At 62.8% G+C, this 18,006-nt stretch overlaps 2 protein-coding genes across 3 annotated transcripts in view; both read left to right on the forward strand.

Moving 5' to 3' along the window:
- The first annotated feature begins 6 nt into the window (after positions 1-6).
- Positions 7-14,319, forward strand: SP1 (Sp1 transcription factor). Of its 2 annotated transcripts, XM_039708554.1 has the most exons (6): positions 7-210; positions 627-721; positions 1,316-2,816; positions 10,163-10,331; positions 11,003-11,202; positions 12,036-14,319. In XM_039708554.1, exons 2-6 carry the CDS (start codon positions 647-649, stop codon positions 12,350-12,352), a joined length of 2,262 nt encoding a protein of 753 aa, XP_039564488.1. In that variant the 5' UTR covers positions 7-210; positions 627-646; the 3' UTR covers positions 12,353-14,319. The 2 variants fall into 2 exon arrangements, with proteins under 2 accessions (XP_039564488.1, XP_039564487.1); XM_039708553.1 differs by having other exon boundaries at positions 7-721.
- Positions 14,320-15,396: 1,077 nt separating this feature from the next.
- AMHR2 (anti-Mullerian hormone receptor type 2) overlaps positions 15,397-18,006 on the forward strand; it is a 4,444-nt gene continuing 1,834 nt past the window's right edge. The window contains exons 1-6 of the mRNA XM_039708508.1: positions 15,397-15,631; positions 15,717-15,863; positions 16,547-16,729; positions 16,821-16,910; positions 17,287-17,396; positions 17,727-17,951. Coding sequence (XP_039564442.1) covers positions 15,598-15,631; positions 15,717-15,863; positions 16,547-16,729; positions 16,821-16,910; positions 17,287-17,396; positions 17,727-17,951 — 789 coding nt within the window. The 5' untranslated portion in view covers positions 15,397-15,597. The remainder of the gene's footprint in view (positions 15,632-15,716; positions 15,864-16,546; positions 16,730-16,820; positions 16,911-17,286; positions 17,397-17,726; positions 17,952-18,006) is intronic.

The following is an 18,006-nucleotide window of genomic DNA, read 5'->3' on the forward strand; positions in this document are numbered from 1 at the left end:
CAGGCTCCGGGGTCTTTGCCCCCTTGCCGGGCACGGCGCCCCGCGGGGGCGGATGCGGGGCCGGGGGAAGGAGCGAGCGGGCGGGGGGCGCTCGGCGCCCCCTCCCCGGGGCTGACCCCGGCGCTGGGGGCGAGCGCAGGAGCGGGGGGCGCAGCCCCGGTGGCGGCGGAGGATGCGGAGGCTCCTGAGCGCTGGGAGAGTGAGGACTCGGTGGGAGCGGGGACCCCCGAGCCGGGGGGCGGCGGGCGGGGCAGCCCCGGGCAGGGCATCCCGCGGGCCGGACCCTCGGGGGGAATCCCGGGGCGGGAGGTGCGTGCCCCGGCCCGCGGGCGAGGCCGGGGGCAGGCCCGGGGCGCCGCTCGGCGGGGGCCAGGGAGTGTCCCGGGCGGCCGGGGAGGAGCCGCGCCTGGAGCAGGGCCGGGTCCTCCCCCCCTGTCCCGCTGCCAGCTCCTCCTTGGCAGCTCCCCGCTCCTCGCAGCCCCTCGCCGGCTGCGCCAGCAGCACATGGTGCCCCCAGAGCCAGCCCGCCGCGTCCCCTCCCGGCCCTGCCCGGCCCTGCCGGGCCTCGTGCCGCTGCCCTGCCCCAAAATGTCCCTAACCGCGGCTGTCGCTTCCCTCCTGCGCAGACCAGGAGAGCACCGAGGAGATGTCGGCTGTGAAGCCCGACAAGGGCGAAGGCGACGCCAGCAGCACGAGCAGCGCCGGCGGTGGGGAGGCCCAGGTGAGTGGGGGCAGGATCGGCCCTGCTGGCCCCGGGGAACCCGTGGCAAAGTCCAGGCCCGGCCGAGCTGTTTGCTGGGCCCAGGCAAGCGTCCCAGCACTGGCAGGAAGAGGAGGCTGAGCGCTGCCAAGCAGGCCCGTGGCTTCCCCTGGTCCCCAGCTCTCCTCGGAAACACGCAGTTCCCCTGTGCCAGTGACACCACGGCCCCCGCTGGCGCTTCTCCAGCTCGGGGAGCCCAGGAATGACCCTCCTGCCTGGGGGTTTGTGCCTCAGGGGGATTCCCCGGCTTGGGGGTAGAGGAGCTCTCTCCTCTCTTGGCTTTCCCAGGCAGGCTCCCTCCCAAAAGGCTTTTCCGTGTGGGTTCAGGCTGTCCCGGCCTGACAGCCTTGTGCCTGGCAGTTGTGTTTTTCCGGCTGTGGGTGGGTTTGTTCAGGAAGGAGTGTTTATCTTTTCCGAGTATGCTCCTCCCTATTTTCTCTTATTAAGTTTTCCTTTTTTTTTTGTTTCCCCGTTTGGTTGTTCTTTTTTTTTTTCCACTCCGGGCCTGCCCCTCGGGCCGCCTCCCATGCCCGTAACTCCTCCTCTCATCCCCAGGAGTCACAGCCGTCCCCGCTGGCCCTGCTGGCAGCCACCTGCAGCCGCATCGAGTCTCCCAATGAGAATTCCAACAGCTCCCAGGGCCAGCAGGGCGGGAGCGGCGAGCTGGACCTGAACGCGGCCGCCGCCCAGCTCACCCAGTCGGCCAACGGCTGGCAGATCATCTCGGCGGGCTCCAGCACCCCCACGGGCTCCAAGGAGCCGGGCAGCAACGGCAGCAACGGCGGCGACGCCTCCAAGAGCCGCCCGGTCAGCACCGGGCCCTACGTGGTCACCTCGGCGTCCGGCCTGCAGAACCAGCAGGTGCTCACGGGCCTGCCCGGCGTCATCCCCAACATCCAGTACCAGGTGATCCCCCAGTTCCAGACCATCGACGGGCAGCAGCTGCAGTTTGCCACCACCCCGGCGCAGGTGAACGTGCAGCAGGATGCCTCGGGGCAGCTGCAGATCATCCCCGGCTCCAACCAGCAGATCATCACCAGCCGTGCGGGCGGCAGCAACCTCATCGCCATGCCCAACCTGCTGCAGCAGGCCGTGCCCATCCAGGGCGTGGGGCTGGCCAACAACAGCCTCTCCGGGCAGACCCAGTACGTGGCCAACGTGCCCGTGGCCCTGAACGGCAACATCACCCTGCTGCCGGTCAACAGCGTGGCCGCCAGCCTGGCCCCCACCTCCCAGACGGGCACCCTGAGCAGCTCGGGCTCGCCGGACAGCAGCTCCCAGCCGGCCACCTCGGGGGCTGCCAGCAGCTCGGGCAGCACGGCCACGTCCCAGGCCAGCTCAGGCGCCTTCTTCACCAACGCCAACAGCTACTCCACCACCACCACCACCAGTAACGTGGGCGTCATGAATTTCTCCACCAGCGCCACGGTGGGCACCAACGTGCAGGCGCAGACCCCCCAGAGGGCCAGCAGTGTCCCCAGCTCGGACTCTCTGCAGACCCCGGTGTCCGGGGTGGCCCTGCAGCCGGGCCAGCAGAAGGAGGGGGATCAGAGCCAGCAGTCACAGCAGCAGCAGCAGCAGCAGATCCTGATCCAGCCACAGCTGGTCCAAGGAGGGCAGACAATCCAAGCCCTCCAGACCACCCCGCTGTCTGGCCAGACCTTTGCCACTCAAGCCATCTCCCAGGACACCTTGCAGAACCTGCAGCTCCAAGCCGTGCCCAACTCCGGCCCCATCATCATCCGCACGCCCACGGTGGGTCCCAACGGGCAGGTGAGCTGGCAGACCATCCAGCTGCAGAACCTGCAGGTGCAGAACCCCCAGGCGCAGACAATCACGCTGGCCCCCATGCAGGGCGTGTCGCTGGGCCAGACGGGCAGCACCAGCACCACGCTGACCCCCATCGCCTCCCTGCCCAGCGGCACCGTCACCGTCAACGCCGCCCAGCTCTCCTCCGTGCCGGGCCTCCAGACTATTAACCTCAGTGCCTTGGGAGCGTCCGGGATCCAGGTGCACCAGCTGCAGGGGCTGCCCCTGGCCATCGCCAACGCCCCCGGTGAGTGCTCGGCTCCCCGGGTCCCCTTTCGCAGCCAGGCACGGGAAGGAGAAGCGCTGGGCCCGGCTGGGCTGGGCGTGGTCGGTGTCAAATGGTGGTGGTGGTGGGGTGGGGCTTGTGCTGGCCCTGGGGACAGAGTGTCTTGATCACAAGACGACACTAAAGGTCTTTTTGGGGAGTTTAAGTCTTGGAATGAAAGGGAGGAAGTGGCTGTGGAGGGAAAGTGGAGAAGAAAGGGGACACCTGGTTTTGTGCCACTGTCCTGCTCTGGAGGCCACCCAGGAGTCTGGGGTCAGGGCTGGGCTGAGGACCCGAGTCCAGCTCAGCTCCTTGGCTGAGCCTGTAAGGCGTCATGGCCATAAAACACAGGGATTAACTGAAAAGCCCATGAAAACAAACCCAGTCACGGAGCCGCGGGGAATTTCCTCCCAGGGGCGGAAGAAAGGGCTCATTAAGTGTCTGGGTGCTGGCGCGGGACAGCGTGACCTCAGCGTGGCCCAGCTGGTCCCGTGGGCACGGGACACCCTGCTCAGATCCCCGGGGATCCACCCCACCGTCTCCCAGGGCCTGGGAAAAGCGGGATACGTGAACGTGGGAACTGAGCTGGAGCCTGCTCAGCTGCTGCCGCGGAAGGGATTGGCCCTGGCAACGCTCTCCACTTGCTTTTCCACTGTTTTCCTTGGGTTTTTTTCCGGGTTTTTTTTTGTGTTCTGGCTCTGGCTAAAAGGGGCTGTTGCTGGATTTAGTCACAGTTGAGAGGCAGCAGAAAATGTTGCTCAATCCAGCCCGAGCTTCCCTCTCGCGAGAGGCAGCGGCTGCTCCCCCGGGCTTGTTTTGCAGCATTATTTTGGGCTGTTGCTACAGCAGCTTGGCTCGCAGGCAAGCCACGAGTCACTCTAGCCTCAGGATTAGCCTGATCCTTGGATTTCCCCGAGCCAGGGACCCGCAGGGGGCTCCCACAGGCGGGGCTGGCACCGGGTTAGCCTGTGTGACCCGTTGGGTGTGCAGGGTCCCCTCACCCCCAATCCCAAACCAGGGGTGGCTCCTGCCGGGGCCAGGGCTCATTCCTTGCTGCTCCCGGGCTCGTTCCTTGGTGCTCCCGGGCTCCTTCCTTGTTTTGAAGGCGCTGGAGAAAGGCATGGGCGAGCCCAGTTCCTGTATTCGTGCCTGGCTCTGCCCTCGGAGGTGGAACAGGGAGGAACGTTCTAGAGACCACCCATGCAACCGCCTCTTCCTCCTCCTCTCTCTCCTCCTCCTCTCTCTCCTCCTCCTCCTCTCCTTTTTTTTAGCTCAGCAGCTCTCAGCCCTCGATCAGCGTGGAGAATTCCCCGCGAGCGGCTGCAGCAGCAGCGGGGCCTCCTGGCTCTGTCCCCAGCCCCGAGGACGTGACGCTGGCGCTGTCACTGTGGCACGGGGACATTTTAACAGCAAAGCCAGAGCAGGGTTCAGAGCGGTTTTTTGGGGAGCCCCAGCCCTGTGGGATGGTCCCGGAGGCTCCTGTGGTGAAATGGGGAAAGCTGTGGCCAGCACAGAGCTTCCTGGCGCCGGCCCAGGGGCAGGCTTTGACTCCAGGCCGGAGGAGTTTTGCTCTGGCCGTGTCCCTCAGACGTGGCAAAGGGTCCCTTTGTCCCCCCAGCCACCACCAGCCGCTCTCCCGGGGGTGCTGAGCCCCCCAGGCCTGCGTCCCTCTGGATCCGAGCTCTCCCATGGGAATTTGAGGGAGGGGTTTGTTCCCAACACTCCCCAAATCCCTGAGTTTTCCAAGCCTCCATGTGTGCTGGAACTTTCTGCTCCAGGCAAGGAGCTGGGAAGGATTTTTGGAGCAGGAAAAGCTCCTGTGCTTCCGGGGGGAGGCAGATGGAAAATGAGCCCTGGCTGGGGAGGGGACTGTGGCTGGTTTTCCTTGGATGCTGTTCCTGGGGAAGGAGGAGGTGCCCAGCCCGGGGTGTGGTGGCCCCAGCTGCCACCTGGGCTGGCAGCACTGCGTGTCCTGCCCCTTGCAGAGCTCAGCCCGGCCTCCTGGGGGGTTCTGTGTCCCCTCCTGAACCCCTGTGGCTCCCAGCCCCTCGGGTCTGTTGCCAATGAGGTTTTCTCCTGGTTTTTGACAGGGGAAAAATCCCTCAGGGAGAAAACAACACCTGAAAAGGTCTTCAAAACTGGGATTTTTTTGCTCCTGGGTAGGATGCAGAGCCCAGCTCTGTGCAGGTCTGACTTGGAGTCTGTGTTGACAGGGTGGCTCAGAGGCTGTTCCTTCCTCCTCCCTGGCCAGGCTGGGAAGGAGCAGAGGCAGGGACAGCTCTGTGGCCACCAGGGGTGGCATGTGGGCAAACAGGCCCTTCCACTGGCTCTGCCCCTGGGGAGGGCACCCCCAGAGCCAGGGAGAGGGGATTTCCTCAGCTGGCAGTGCCCCAAAACCCTCCCCGGGCTGCTGCCAGCGCTGCCCACATGAGAGGGATGGGGTCTGGGGCTCAGGTGGGGTCTGCAATACCTCAGTGGGGTCTGAGAGCCACCTCAGTGTCACCCCAGCCCGCCCAGGGAGGGGACATCCTGTGTGAGGGGGATGATGGTGGGGATTTTGTGACATCGGGGTTTCTCTTCCTCTTTTGCCATAGGGAGGGACTGTTCTGAGCTCGGTGTCCTTATAGTGGCTCTGTCCCCATGTGCTTGTCCCTGTCAGAGCCCCGCTGTCCCCATGTCCCTGTCCCAGCCCTACCTGGCTGAGGAATGTGCAGCTCAGAGAAATCAGCACTAGAATTAACTCCCCTTGTTTTGGGGGCACTCAAGGGATATCCCTCGTTTTGGGGTGTTTGATTCCAGGGCTGGATGGAGCTGTTGGGTGGGATTGGCATTTCCTGGGCAGCACGAGCTCCCCTGCAGCTCCTCGGGTGGAGGATGAGGGGGAGTGGAGCAGTCCCTGGTGGGCACAGGAGCCCTCGGCAGTGTGTGCAAACCCCTCCTGCTCCCACTTGGCCCTCCCAGGGCCCTTCCCAGAGTGGGGCCCGTGGCACAAAGCCCCGATTGTGTCCTGTTTGCTGGGTTTTGAGGGCAGCTTTGTAGCGGGGCCTGGATGAGGCATCCCCATGGCATGGAGCGTGGCGGGGAGGGGAGAGGGAGCCGGCCCTGAGGAGCGCCGGCCCTTGTTTGTCTCACCGCAGCCGTGACATCACGGCACAAACCAGCACATTGTGAAACTTCCTGCTCTGGATCCCAGCCAGGCTGGACTTTACATCCCCTCTGCGCTCCTGGCCTGACCTCCCTCCCTGTGCTTCCCTGGGGACTGGCACGAGCCCCCAGAGACCCCGGGCTGGCCTGGGAAGGAGGGGAGCGATCCCGGCAGAGCCTGCGTTGTCGCAGCTTTGCCCGGGTGAGCTTGTGCCCCACACAAAGTCCCCGTGGAGGGGACACCCCGTGGGTGCTGGGCTCCGTGGGGCAGCCCTGCTCCTCCTCCTTTTCCTCTCCCTGCTGCTGCTCTGGGCAGGCTCAGCGGGGCAGGGAAGGGCTGGCAGCCGTGCCGGTCGGACGGGTCGGGTGCGCGGCACCCACCCCGTGACTCCTCCCGGGAGAGGTCCCGGCTCCAGACGCGTCTGCCGGGCCCTGATCTGCCTCTCCCTTTTATCTGTGCCAGCCCCAGCCCTGCTGGAGCCCCGTCCTTATCACCCCACACAGGAGACACGTCCTGGCTCCCGGCTTTGGGGGAGTTTCCGCGTGGCTCCTTTCCAGAGCGTCAGCTCCCACCTTAGCACGGCTGGACGGCTCCTCATCCCCTCCCTCCCCATCCCAGGATGCCTGGGTTAGATCCTGGGGGTGATACAGGCATCACTTCCTCCTTGGGATCAAAAACTTGGGGTTTGTGGCTCAGGAAGGCTTCCACTCCTGATTGCTGTGAGGGAGAGGCACACAGAGGTTCGGGTGAGGTGGGAGGCTCCTGCTGGGGTTCCCCGCCTTGGGAATTGCCCTTCCCTGTCTCAGCCAGGCATCTTCCTCCTTCCACAGCCCTCACACAGGGATTTCTGCCTGGATGGCAGGGCTGCTGTGGTGGGACCTGCCTGTGCTGCAGGGTGAGCTGCTCTGGGTGCTTTCACCCAGCCAAGGCAAGGCAGGACCAGAGGCTTCATCCTGGTTTTGTGACAGTTCAGGGGGAATTTCAGGGGCAAAGGGGCTCTGTCTGTCAGTCTGCAGTGTGACAGAGGCATTTGGAAAATCCTGGGGGACTCAGGAATCTGGCAAAGTGGATGATGAGGTGATTCCCTGCCTCAGCTCTGTCCTCTTTTACAGCCCACCTCGCTCATTCCATCGGCTCCATCCCAATGTATCCCCCTCCCAAAGGAAGTGTCGCTCATCCTGATGCACAGAAAGCTCCAGCAATTACAGGAGCTGCCCAAGGAGTGGCTTCTGGAGTCATCAGAGTCCAAATTAAAGCCCAATTACTCACTGGGCTGCAGGCCTCCAGCCTGCCCCATCCTCTGGTTCCCTCTCCATGGCCCCGATCTCCAAGGAATTGCTGAGCCAGAGCTTGGCTCATTTACATGGATGAGCTCCTGGTGGAGATTAACTCGTTTTGCAAACCAGGGAGGGAATCAGATGGGAAAAAAACACGGGGACATAGTTCCAAAGCCACTTTGTCCCTTTGTGCAGCTCTTTGGTGCGTCTGGAGCAGCTAGGGTTTGTTCTGGGCAGGGCAGTGACCCCAAAAACTGGGCAGGAAATGGGGAGAACTCGAGTTGTGAGCTACAAAATGTGGATTTTGGAGGTATTTTCTGGAACACACCCTGAAAGGTTGGGGCTGCGTGTCCCCAGGTTTTGCTTTTCTTTCTTTTCACCTGAAAACTTCCTCTTGCCACGTGGTGCCCGGTGCCAGCTCTCCCCCCTCACCCTCTGCCCAGGCACAGCTGCCAGAGGTGCAGAGTTTGCACAATCAGCCCCAGTTTGTTGGTTTTGGGTTTCATTTCCAGCTCTTCCCCTAAAAATGAACACGGGGTCTGTTCCCCTGCCTGAGGCTGGCCAGGGTGGGTGTGAGAGCTGCTCTCTCCTCCCCGCCGGGCATTTCTCACCTCCTGGTAGTTTGCTAAATAAAGCAAACAAGCCCCAGCTTCTTCCTGCACAAGGAACACCTTGTCTGCAGAGAATCCTCAAGCCAAGATTCCGGGGTTTGGGTTTTTTGGTGGGACACCAGAAACTGCCCCGTTCCTGGGGGGGCTCAGAGTTCATTGGTGGAGCCGGGCCAGGGGCAGCTCCCCTCTCCTGCCTTCCCAAAATCCCTCTTTCTTCTTTTTCCAAGGATTAAACCTCCTCTTGCTCTATTAATATTATATTTTTGAGGGCTTTGCTGACCCGAGTGTGGAGCCTGCAGGGAAGCTTTGGTCTCAGCAGGCACGTGTATTAGCAGGGATAATAAATGTGAATTATCTCTCTGCCCACTTTCCCCCTGAACCTGTCGTATCCCAGAGATTTCAGAGCTCCTGCTTGGGGTGGATGATCCCTGCAGGTCCAGGATCTGCTGCCCTGGGTTTATACCTCGCTCAGAGGTGGCCACAGATCTCCAGCAGCAGGATTTGGGTTGTTCCCCCAGCGCCAAAAGGCCAGAAAACGCCACACAGGCTTTTGCCTCTTGGAGGATTGAAGCCATTCCAAGGCACCCCGGCTGGATTCTCCCCCTCCCTGCTGTATTTTTGGGGAAAGAACTTGTGTTTTCTCCTGGTTTGGGATTTTTTTGGGGACAGTTGTGTTTTCTCTTGGCTTTTTTTTTTTCTTTGTTTGGTTGGTTTTTTTGCTTCTTTCAGCTTTTTTTTCCTTGATTTTTTTTTTTTCCCCCAGCAGCTCTTCCCATCCGGGGAAATCTCTAATCCATGGCTGGAGCACAAAGCTGTCAGCTCTGCCTTAGGAAGCTTAAAAACCCCTCCCAGGCTGGCTGCGTGCGGGGCTGTGACTGCACACACGTCACAGGAGCTGCAGGGAGGGACTGGGAAGCTCCTGAAATCCTCAGCTTGGCAGGGAGCTCGGGAATGTGGCACCGAGGGCCAGCCTTCAAATCGTGTCACCTTTGGAGGGGACAATTTCCTCCTCCAGGCCTGGCTGGGACAGCATTCCCGTGCTGCCAGGGGTGAGGGCAGAGCCCAGGGTTGGTGCCAGGGGATGAAGGGGCAGTCCTCGGGGTTTATGTGCCAGGTGACAGCCCCCAGTGACATCCTGGCTGCTCCTGCCCTGTCCCCGGTGTGACAGGGCCAGGCTCTGCTCCTGGGGGGTGCTTGGAGCTCTGGGTGTCCCCCACAGGCCAGCTCTGCCTTTCCCAGGGAATCTGCATCCCCGTGGGCTGGGGGCAGCAGACCCCCCATCTGCTCCTGCCTCTTCTCCCAGCTCACAGGACATGGGCACGGCCTCAGGCTGTGCTGGGAGGCTTCAGCTTGGATTTTAGGGATGCTTTCTTCACTTTCCGCTGGCTCCTGTCCCTCGTGAGCCCCAGGGGCCCGTTCTGGTGGCTCCTGTCCCTCCGTGGAGCTTTGCCCGGGCGCCACTGACGCCTGCTGGCACTGGCACCGCCAGGGACTGGGGAGGTTGTTCCTGCCAGGAATTCTTCCTCATTCCCAACGCCATCTCCGGGTTGTGAAACTCCCTCCTGGCACCTCCAGCCTGCGCCTCACAGTGGATTTGAAATTTATCCTTCTCCAACCCCCCTGGCTCCTGCCTCAGAGCTCCTATGTGGAAAACCAGGATTGTAAAGGAAATTTCCGTGCTTGGCCGAGGTGCTGGTCTCAGCAGGGCTTCCCAGAAGGATCGTGGGCTGGGCTTTGGGAATGGCAGCTTTGAAAGGGCAGAGGGGATGCAGTGAGTGACCAGCAGCCCCAGGACACCCCCACTGACCTTCCTGTCACCTCATCCTCACTGGAGCTGCTGGAAACAGCACCAGGAAAAGCCCCAGATGGGTTTTTTGGGAATATTTCCCACCTGGAGCTTTATTTCCCAGCCTTGGGAGAGCAACCCTGGAATGAGATAAAACCCCAGGCATGCTTGTCTCAAACTTGCCACACTCGGGTCACAGAAATCAGATTCCTTGTGAGGAAATTGCTGGGAAAAAGGTGAATCTGTCTCAAACCTGCCACATTGAGGTGACAGCATGTCCTTCCTGTGAGGAAACTGGTGTGAAAAAGGCAGATTTGGGGCTGGAATCGCAGCCCCTGGAAATAAATTAAAGACCTGGACCAAAATGGGGGAAATGTGGAGGCCCAGGGGCTGGGGAGGCCAGGGAGAGCCCCAGGCTGGGGAATGTCAGGAAAGCCGAGGGAAGAGGGTGGGATTCACACTCCTTGGCAGGAGGGGAGCCTGCTGTGACCTGCCACGTTGCCTTGCAGGTGAGCACGGGGCCCAGCTGGGGCTGCACGGCGGCAGCGGGGACGGGCTGGGCGACGAGAGCGCGGCCGTGGAGGAGGGGGAGACCAGCCCCGACCCCCAGCCCCAGCAGGGCCGGAAAACGCGGAGGGAAGCCTGCACCTGTCCCTACTGCAAGGAAGGAGAGGGCAGGTGAGGCTGCTGTCCCCGGGTCTGGCACCAGGAGCACCCCCAGAGTGCCTCGTTTTATGGAATTCTTTGGGTTGGGAAGGGTCCCTCAGACCATCAGCTCCAGCTGTTCCCCCAGCCCTGGCAAGGCCACCCGTGTCCCCAAGTGCCACATCCACGTGGCCACCTGGGCACCCCCAGGTCCTGTCCCAGCTTTCCAACCCCAATTCCCTGTGTCCCATGTTGTGAGCCAAGGGCAGGACCTGGCTCTCGACCTGGCTGAACCTTACCCCACACCTGGCTGAATATCACCCCAAACCTGGATGAATGTCACCCCAAACCTGGCTGAACGTCACCCCAAACCTGGATGAATGTCACCCCAAACCTGGCTGAACCTTACCCCACACCTGGCTGAATGTCACCCCAAACCTGGCTGAACTTTACCCCACACCTGGCTGAACGTCACCCCAAACCTGGATGAATGTCACCCCAAACCTGGCTGAACCTTACCCCACACCTGGCTGAATGTCACCCCAAACCTGGATGAATGTCACCCCAAACCTGGCTGAACCTTACCCCACACCTGGCTGAATGTCACCCCAAACTCATCAATCCCACAGGTCCTAATCCAGCAGATCCCCCCCAAGGCTGTATCGCCTGAAATTCCCTCGCCTTTAACCCTTCCCTTCTTGCAGGAGCTCTGGGGATCCAGGGAAGAAGAAGCAGCACATCTGCCACGTGCCGGGCTGCGGGAAGGTGTACGGGAAGACCTCGCACCTGCGGGCGCACCTGCGGTGGCACACGGGGGAGAGGCCCTTCATCTGCACCTGGGTGCTGTGCGGGAAGCGCTTCACCCGCTCCGACGAGCTGCAGCGGCACAAGCGCACGCACACAGGTGGGGCTGCGCTGCTGGGGGCTGCGCGCCTCGGGGGGCGGCCTCGGGGTCCCCGAGGTGAAATCCCAACGGCCTGGCGGGTTGGCTTTGAGCTCTTGGGGTGAGAGCCCCTCCAGGGCCTGAGCATGCTTGTGGGGAGGAACCTTTTCCCAAAATTCCAACCTTTTCCCAAAATTCCAGCGTCCTGCAGCATTGGCATTGAGCTCTTGAGGCTGAGGGCCCCTCCAGAGCCTGAGCATTCTCCTGGGGAGGAACCTTTTCTCAAAATTCCAACCTTTTCTCAAAATTCCAATGTCCTTGAGTATTGCCCTTGAGCTCTTGGGGTGAGAGCCCCTCCAGAGCCTGAGCATTCTCCTGGGGAGGAACCTTTTCCCAAGGTACCAGCCTTTTCCCAAAATTCCAGCGTCCTTGAGCATTGGCCTTGAGCTCCTGGGCTGAGAGCCCCTCCAGAGCCTGAGCATGCTCATAGGGAGGAACCTTTTCTCAAAATTCCAACATCCTTGAGCACTGGCCTTGAGCTCCTAGGGCTGAGAGCTCCTCCAGAGCCTGAGCATGCTTGTGGGGTGGAGCCTTTCCCAAGGTACCAGACTTTTCCCAAAATTCCAGCGTCCTGCAGCATTGGCCTTGAGCTCTTGGGGTGAAAGCCTCTCCAGAGCCTGAGCATTCTCCTGGGGAGGAACCTTTTCCCAAGGTCCCACCCTTTTCCAAAAATTCCAGCGTCCTGGAACATTGGCCTTCAGACCTTTGCTGCTGGCCCTGACCCCTCTTGCGGGCAGGAGCCTCTTCCCAAACCCCACCCTCCTGCCCTCCCTGACGCCCTCTCCCTCCCCCAGGAGAGAAGAAGTTCGCCTGCCCGGAGTGCCCCAAACGCTTCATGCGCAGCGACCACCTCTCCAAGCACATCAAGACCCACCAGAACAAGAAGGGAGGCGCCGGCAGCGTGGCCATGAACGTCTCGGCCGTGCCCATGGACACGGCGGCCGCGGCCGAGGGCAACGGCGGCGCCACGCCCTCGGCGCTCATCGCCACCAACATGGTGGCCATGGAGGCCATCTGCCCCGAGGGCATCGCCCGCCTGGCCAGCAGCGGCATCAACGTCATGCAGGTGGCCGACCTGCAGTCCATCAACATCAGCGGCAACGGCTTCTGAGCGCGGCCCCGCCCGCACCACCCGAAGGCCAGAGCTATATATATATATATTTTTTAATTTCGGCTTGTTTTTTTTTTTTTCCCCCTTTTTTTTGTCCGTTTTCCCTCCCCGCCTTTCCTGCCTCCCCACCCGAGGTCCTTTGGCGTCGTCATGCCTTGGTCCTTTTAGCAAAAAAAACAAAAAAACAACAACGAAAAGAAAAAAAGCAACGACATGAAATACCGACAAAACAACGCAAAAAAAAAAAAAAAACAAACACAAAAAAACTAAAAAGAAAAAAAAAAAGAAGATAAAAGATTCTATATTATTATATATATATAAAAATATAAAATGTGTTCGTTTGAGAGAGGAGAGATGTTGCTGTGACCATGGCGTGGTCCCTTTGATGCCTTATCCTGGAGCAGGTCGGCCCCTCTGGGGCGCGTCGGACAATGCCTGAGCTCTCCCTCCCTCCCCAATCCCATTCCCATCAAATCCCTAAACCCTCCCCGGGCTGTCGGCGCTTTGCTTTGAGGTGACTCTGTAATTCCTTTGGCATTCTGGGGGGAGATCCCGCTGGATTTTTCACCCTTGGACTCCCACTGCCCTCCCCTGCCTTGGCAGGTGTTGTTTTTATTTCTTTTTCTTGGATCTTGTTTTTTTTCCAGCCGTTTTCTTGGCAAGGCTCCCTGTCCCGTGGGAGTGGAGTTGCTCCATGGGAAGGTCGTGGACAGAGGGGCTGGGAGGCAGCCCTGGGGGGACAACTGGAGCCTCCTCAGGGGGGAAAAGATGAATTTTTTTTTTTTCATTGCAGCCAGCGTTAAAATTAATAATAACAGTAATAATGGGGAAAAAGGAGAATCTGCGGAGCTCAGCCGGTGTGGAGCGAGGGGGCAGCACCGCAGGGACACGAGGGACACTCGAGGGTTTTGCTGTGGCACCTCTGGAGGTGGCTCCTGACAAAAAAAAAGGGTGCTGGAAATAGGGACAGCTTGGGAAAAAAAAAAACCCAAAAGGGTTTTCCAGGATCCTGCTCTTCCCGCCGTGGGAGGGCTCGGTCCCTTCCGTTCTTCCTCCCACACCCTCCTCTTCCTGCCCCAGCCACATCCCGGCCCTGCCTGGGCTCCAGACGGGGCTGGGGGTGCAGGGAGTGGGTCCCCAATAGGAAACTGGGATTGTTCCCAGGGAGCAGCTCTGGGGAGAGCCCAGCAGGGCCCTGCAGTGGCCCGGGCTGGGGAGCCCAGGAGGGGCTGGAGCTGACCCCGAACTTCCCTGCTCCCATTCCGGGGTCGGGGCAGGACCCCCTCTCTCTCTGGGGGGTGCAGAGGGGATCCCCCCCCGGGATCACAGCTGATGCATGAATCCCACCTGCCCCGGGCCGATCCCACCTGTCCCAGGTCTGTCCCGGTCTATTCCCACCTGTCCTGGGCCTGTCCTGGGCTATTCCCCCCTGTCCTGGGTCATTCCTCCCTGTCCCGGTCTATTCCCCCCCTGTCCCAGGCCTGTCCTGGGCTATTCCCCCCTGTCCCAGGCCATTCCCCCGGGACACGGGGCCGTGTCCCCTCCCGGGCTCGTGGCCCCCCACACCCAGTGCTCCCCACCCGGGTCAGCCCCGCTCCTGGTCCTGGCCCTGCTCCCCGTTCTCCCGGGAGAGCCCAGGACAGCCCCGGGAGAGGAGTGGCCCCGGCTGCCCCGTCCTCATCCCGAGCTCCGGCAGCCGGCAGGAATCTTGGTTTGATTTGGGTTCGTTGTTTTTTGGGGTTTTTTTTGTAAAAAACACGCAAAAAAAAAAAAAAGGAAAGGCAGCAGAAGCTCCCCGGGGAGGGGGCGCAGGGCCCGGCCCCCCAGCCCCCCCCGGCTCTCTCTCTCGATATCTATTTTTGCATTTGTATATTTTTATATAGGAAACTTTAAGCATTTGTATTTTAATAACCCTGTGAAGCACTATGAGCTGCCCCCGACCCCCCCAGCCCAAAATCCACAAAGGATTGGGACAAAAAAAACAGGAGGTTTCTTAATTTAATGGTCAATTTGGTGATTTTACCCCCTCCCCGAAGCCCCCCGAGCCCAGCTGTGTCCCCGGAGGGGATCAAGTGCCAAAGCCCATCCCGGCTGCGGTGTGGGATGTCCCGGCTGTCCCTTCCCCACGGATTGTCCCCGAAGGAGCTTGGCTTTCCTATGGAAATGCAGCCGCGAGGGAGGGGGACCCCAGGGACCCCCGGGGGGCTCTGCTCAGAGCCTGGGCTGCTCCCCTATGGATTTTTGGGGGGGATCAGAGCATTTTGGGGGGGTCCACACCACCAGCGCTGCTCCCAGTGCCGAGGGAGGGGGAGCAGCTGGATCCCACCGCCCCCATTTTGGCTCTGTTGGCACCGGGGGTCCCCACCCACCCCGAGCCCCCCCAGCAGCCCCCAGATCCCCCCCAGCCATTCCCGGGACACAAAACACAAACGTGCCTTGACAAGGGGGTGACAGGCTGGGGATGAGCCCCTCCTGCTCCGCTCCCGCCCCCACTGAGGGTCTGGGGGGCTCGGGGGGCTGCCCCCCTCTCCCAGCTTTAATCCACTGTCACCCCTTCATTCCGGGGGGCCGGGGCTGGTTCTCTATGCAGCGGGGGGGTCCTGGGGGGTCCAGCCCCCCCAAACTGGCAATAATTCTCTCCCTGTTTGATCTCGTCCCGTCTCTGTTGTTTTAATTTGGGGAAGGGGAGGGGAGGGGGGTTGGTTTTTACAAATCCGGTGGCTGATGTCATAAACCTCCCCCCCCAAAAGCGATTTTTGGGGGGGAGGGGGTGGTGGATGATTTTTTTTTTGGGTCCCAAAGTGCTATTTTTTTGTACAAAAAAAGACTTAGATGAAACTGTTAGTTTTGGGGGGCTCCTTTGTAAATGGGGAACGACGAGTTCTTTTTGTAATAAACATGAGTCGCTGGCGTTGTCTGGAAGTCTGCAGGGGTCCCTTGGGGGCACGGCGGTTTTGGGGGTGGCAGGGGTGCAGTGGCACCAGTGGGGACAGGGGACACTGAGCTGTGTTTGGGGGGTCACAGGCCGGTTTTGGGGGTGCAGTCGGTCCCAGAGTGGCAGCAATGAGGACAGGGGACACTGAGCTGTGTTTGGGTGACGCAGGGCAGGGGCCAGGCCTGGCTGCCCCCCCAGACACCCCGGCTCTCTCCTCCCTGATGCGGGGGCAGCACCTTCCTCCTCCTCCTTCTCCTTTTCTTCCTCCTCCTCCTGCTGCTGCTGCTGCTCCTGCTCGGCTCCTCTCCCCATGGGCCCCGCGGAGGCTCCCATGGGGCGCCCAGGTGGGTGCTGGGGGGGCACAGCCGGGGCTGGGGGGGCATTTCTGGGGCGGTTCAAAGCCCCCCCTGTGCGAGCGTGTCCCGGCAGGTCCCCTCAACCTGACCTGCGTGTCCTACAAGCACCCGAGCGTGCGGGGCGCGCTGGGGGGCGCGGGGGGCGCGGCGGGCGCCGTGCGCTGCCCCCCCGGGCAGTGCTGCGTCGGCATCTGGAACCGCAGCCACGCTCTGGTGCAGGGTGAGACCCCCGGGAGCGGGCCGGGGAAAGGGGGGCTGCGCTGCGAGCCTGCCCCGGCCGGGGCTGCGGGGGATTGGTCCTGCCCCGGGGGGATTTTGGGGCAGGATGGAAGGGCTGGTCCTGCCCCGGGTGGAATTTGGCGGGGATGGAGAGGTTGGTCCTGCCCCGGGGGGAATTTTGGGGTGAGATGGAGAGGTTGGTCCTGCCCCGGGGGGAATTTTGGGGTGAGATGGAGAGGTTGGTCCTGCCCCGGGGGGATTTTGGGGTGAGATGAAAGTGTTGGTCCTGCCCCGGGGGGATTTTAGAGGAACAGAAGGAGCTGGGGCAGGATTGAGGGCTTTGGTCCTGCCCTGGGGGGTCTCGGGAAGGAAAAAGGGGTCTGAACCCGGCCGGGGGGATTGGGGAGGTTCTGGTCCCAGCCAGGGGGGACTGGGGGGTTCTGGCCCCAGCCGGGGGTCAGGAGGTTCTGGGCCAGGGGATTTGGGGGTTTCTGGGCCGGGGGACTGGGGGGGTTCTGGTCCCGGGGGTCGGGGAGGTTCTGGTCCCTCCCAGCGGCTGCGCTCGGCCTTGGCCTTGAGCAGCGGCTGCAGCGGCGCTGGGGAGGAGCAGCTGCGGGGGGGACCCGCACAGGGGGTCCCACCTGTCCCCTGTCCTCTGCCGGGGTGACCGTGCCGTGTCCCCAGGCTGCTGGGGAGGCCGGGGGGACGCGTGTCCCTCGGCCACGTGCGCGCCCAGCCCCGCGGGACACCCCGGCAGCTCCGTGCTGCTGTGCCTGTGCCACGGCCACCTCTGCAACGGCAACGCCACCGGCACCGCGGCGGGCACCGGCACGGCTGGGGGGCTCGGGGGGCCCCGCCAGGGCCCAGGTACGGGGCCCGGGCCCTGGGGAAGCCGTAGCATCCCCTAAAGTGTCCCCACCACGCTGGGGCTCCGTGTCACCTCAGTCTCTGTCCCCAGTGCCCGGCCGGGGGGGCTCCGCGGGGACCCTGTGGCTGCTGGGTGCCAGCCCCCTCCTCCTCATCCTCCTCACCTGTCTGGGCGTCCTCGGTAGGGACAGGGACACGGCGGGGACGGGGGGACCCCCGGGCGCAGCCACCCCCTACCCGATGTCCCCTGGGTGTCCCCAAATGCCACATCTCTGGTGTTCCCGGAGTGCGGGTCCCCGGGGTGGAGGCGGGGGGTCCCCAACTGTTGTGTCCTTGGGGCGGGAGGTCCCTGGTGTCCCTGTGACCCCTCGGGGTGGGGTGTCCCGGGTGGGGTGTCCCCCGTGTCCCGGGCACCCCGGGATGCCCCATTCCCCGTGTCCCCTGCCTGGCGAGGGGGGGCTGTCGGCCCCTGGTGCCCCCAGGTCCCGTGTCCCTGATTTGGGGGGTTCCTGTGGGGGCGGTCCCCCGATGGGGGTGTCCCCGGTGTCCCCATCCAGGACTGCGCTGGACAAGGGCCCGCACGGGGCAGCCACCGCGGGGGGGGCAGAGAATCGGGGTCCCCCCGGAGCCCCCCAGCCCGGACCTGCCTGCGCTGCACTTCCTGCAGGTGCGGGGACACCCACGGGAGAGGGACACCCATGGGGGGACCCCAACGGGGCAAGAGACCCCACGGGGTGAGGGACACCCACCGGGGGAGGGACACCCATGGGGGGAGGGACGCCCACGGCTCCATCCAGGTGGGAGGGCAGGGCAGCAGGTGACGCTGGGAGGGGGCACCCAAACGGGGAGGGGATGTGGGGACACCCACGGCAGAGGGGGCATCAGCCCAGGGGGGGCACAGCAGCGCTGGGGGTGCCCGGGGAGCCCCAGAGGTGCCCGGATACGAGTGTCCCTGTGTGACGCGCTGTGTCCCTGTCCCCGCGTGTCCCCCGGGCAGGTGCTGCAGTCGGGGCGCTTCTCGGCCGTGTGGCGGGGCACGCTGCGCCAGCGGCCCGTGGCCATCAAGGCGTTCGCGGCCGGGGCCGGCAGCCGGTTCGCGGCCGAGCGCGCCGTGCACTCGCTGCCGCTGATGGAGCACGAGAACGTGGCCAGGCTGCTGCACACCCGCGCGGCCGGGCCCCGCGGCCGCGGGGGGCTCCTGGTGCTGCAGCTCTACCCGGCCGTGGGTCCCCCCGGGGGCTGCGGGGGCCCGGGGGGGACAGGAGTCTGGGGGGCCC

This window comes from Passer montanus, unplaced genomic scaffold (assembly GCF_014805655.1).
Source record: "Passer montanus isolate IOZ18808 unplaced genomic scaffold, ASM1480565v1 scaffold204, whole genome shotgun sequence".
Lineage (NCBI taxonomy): Eukaryota > Metazoa > Chordata > Aves > Passeriformes > Passeridae > Passer > Passer montanus.

Coding starts and splice junctions, on each gene's coding strand:
- SP1 (XM_039708553.1), top strand. CDS start 647: ATGTCGGCTGTGAAGCCCGACAAGGGCGAAGGCGACGCCAGCAGCACG. Junction 10,332..11,002: donor TGCAAGGAAGGAGAGGGCAG/GTGAGGCTGCTG, acceptor CCCTTCTTGCAG/GAGCTCTGGGGATCCAGGGA. Junction 11,203..12,035: donor GCACAAGCGCACGCACACAG/GTGGGGCTGCGC, acceptor TCCCTCCCCCAG/GAGAGAAGAAGTTCGCCTGC.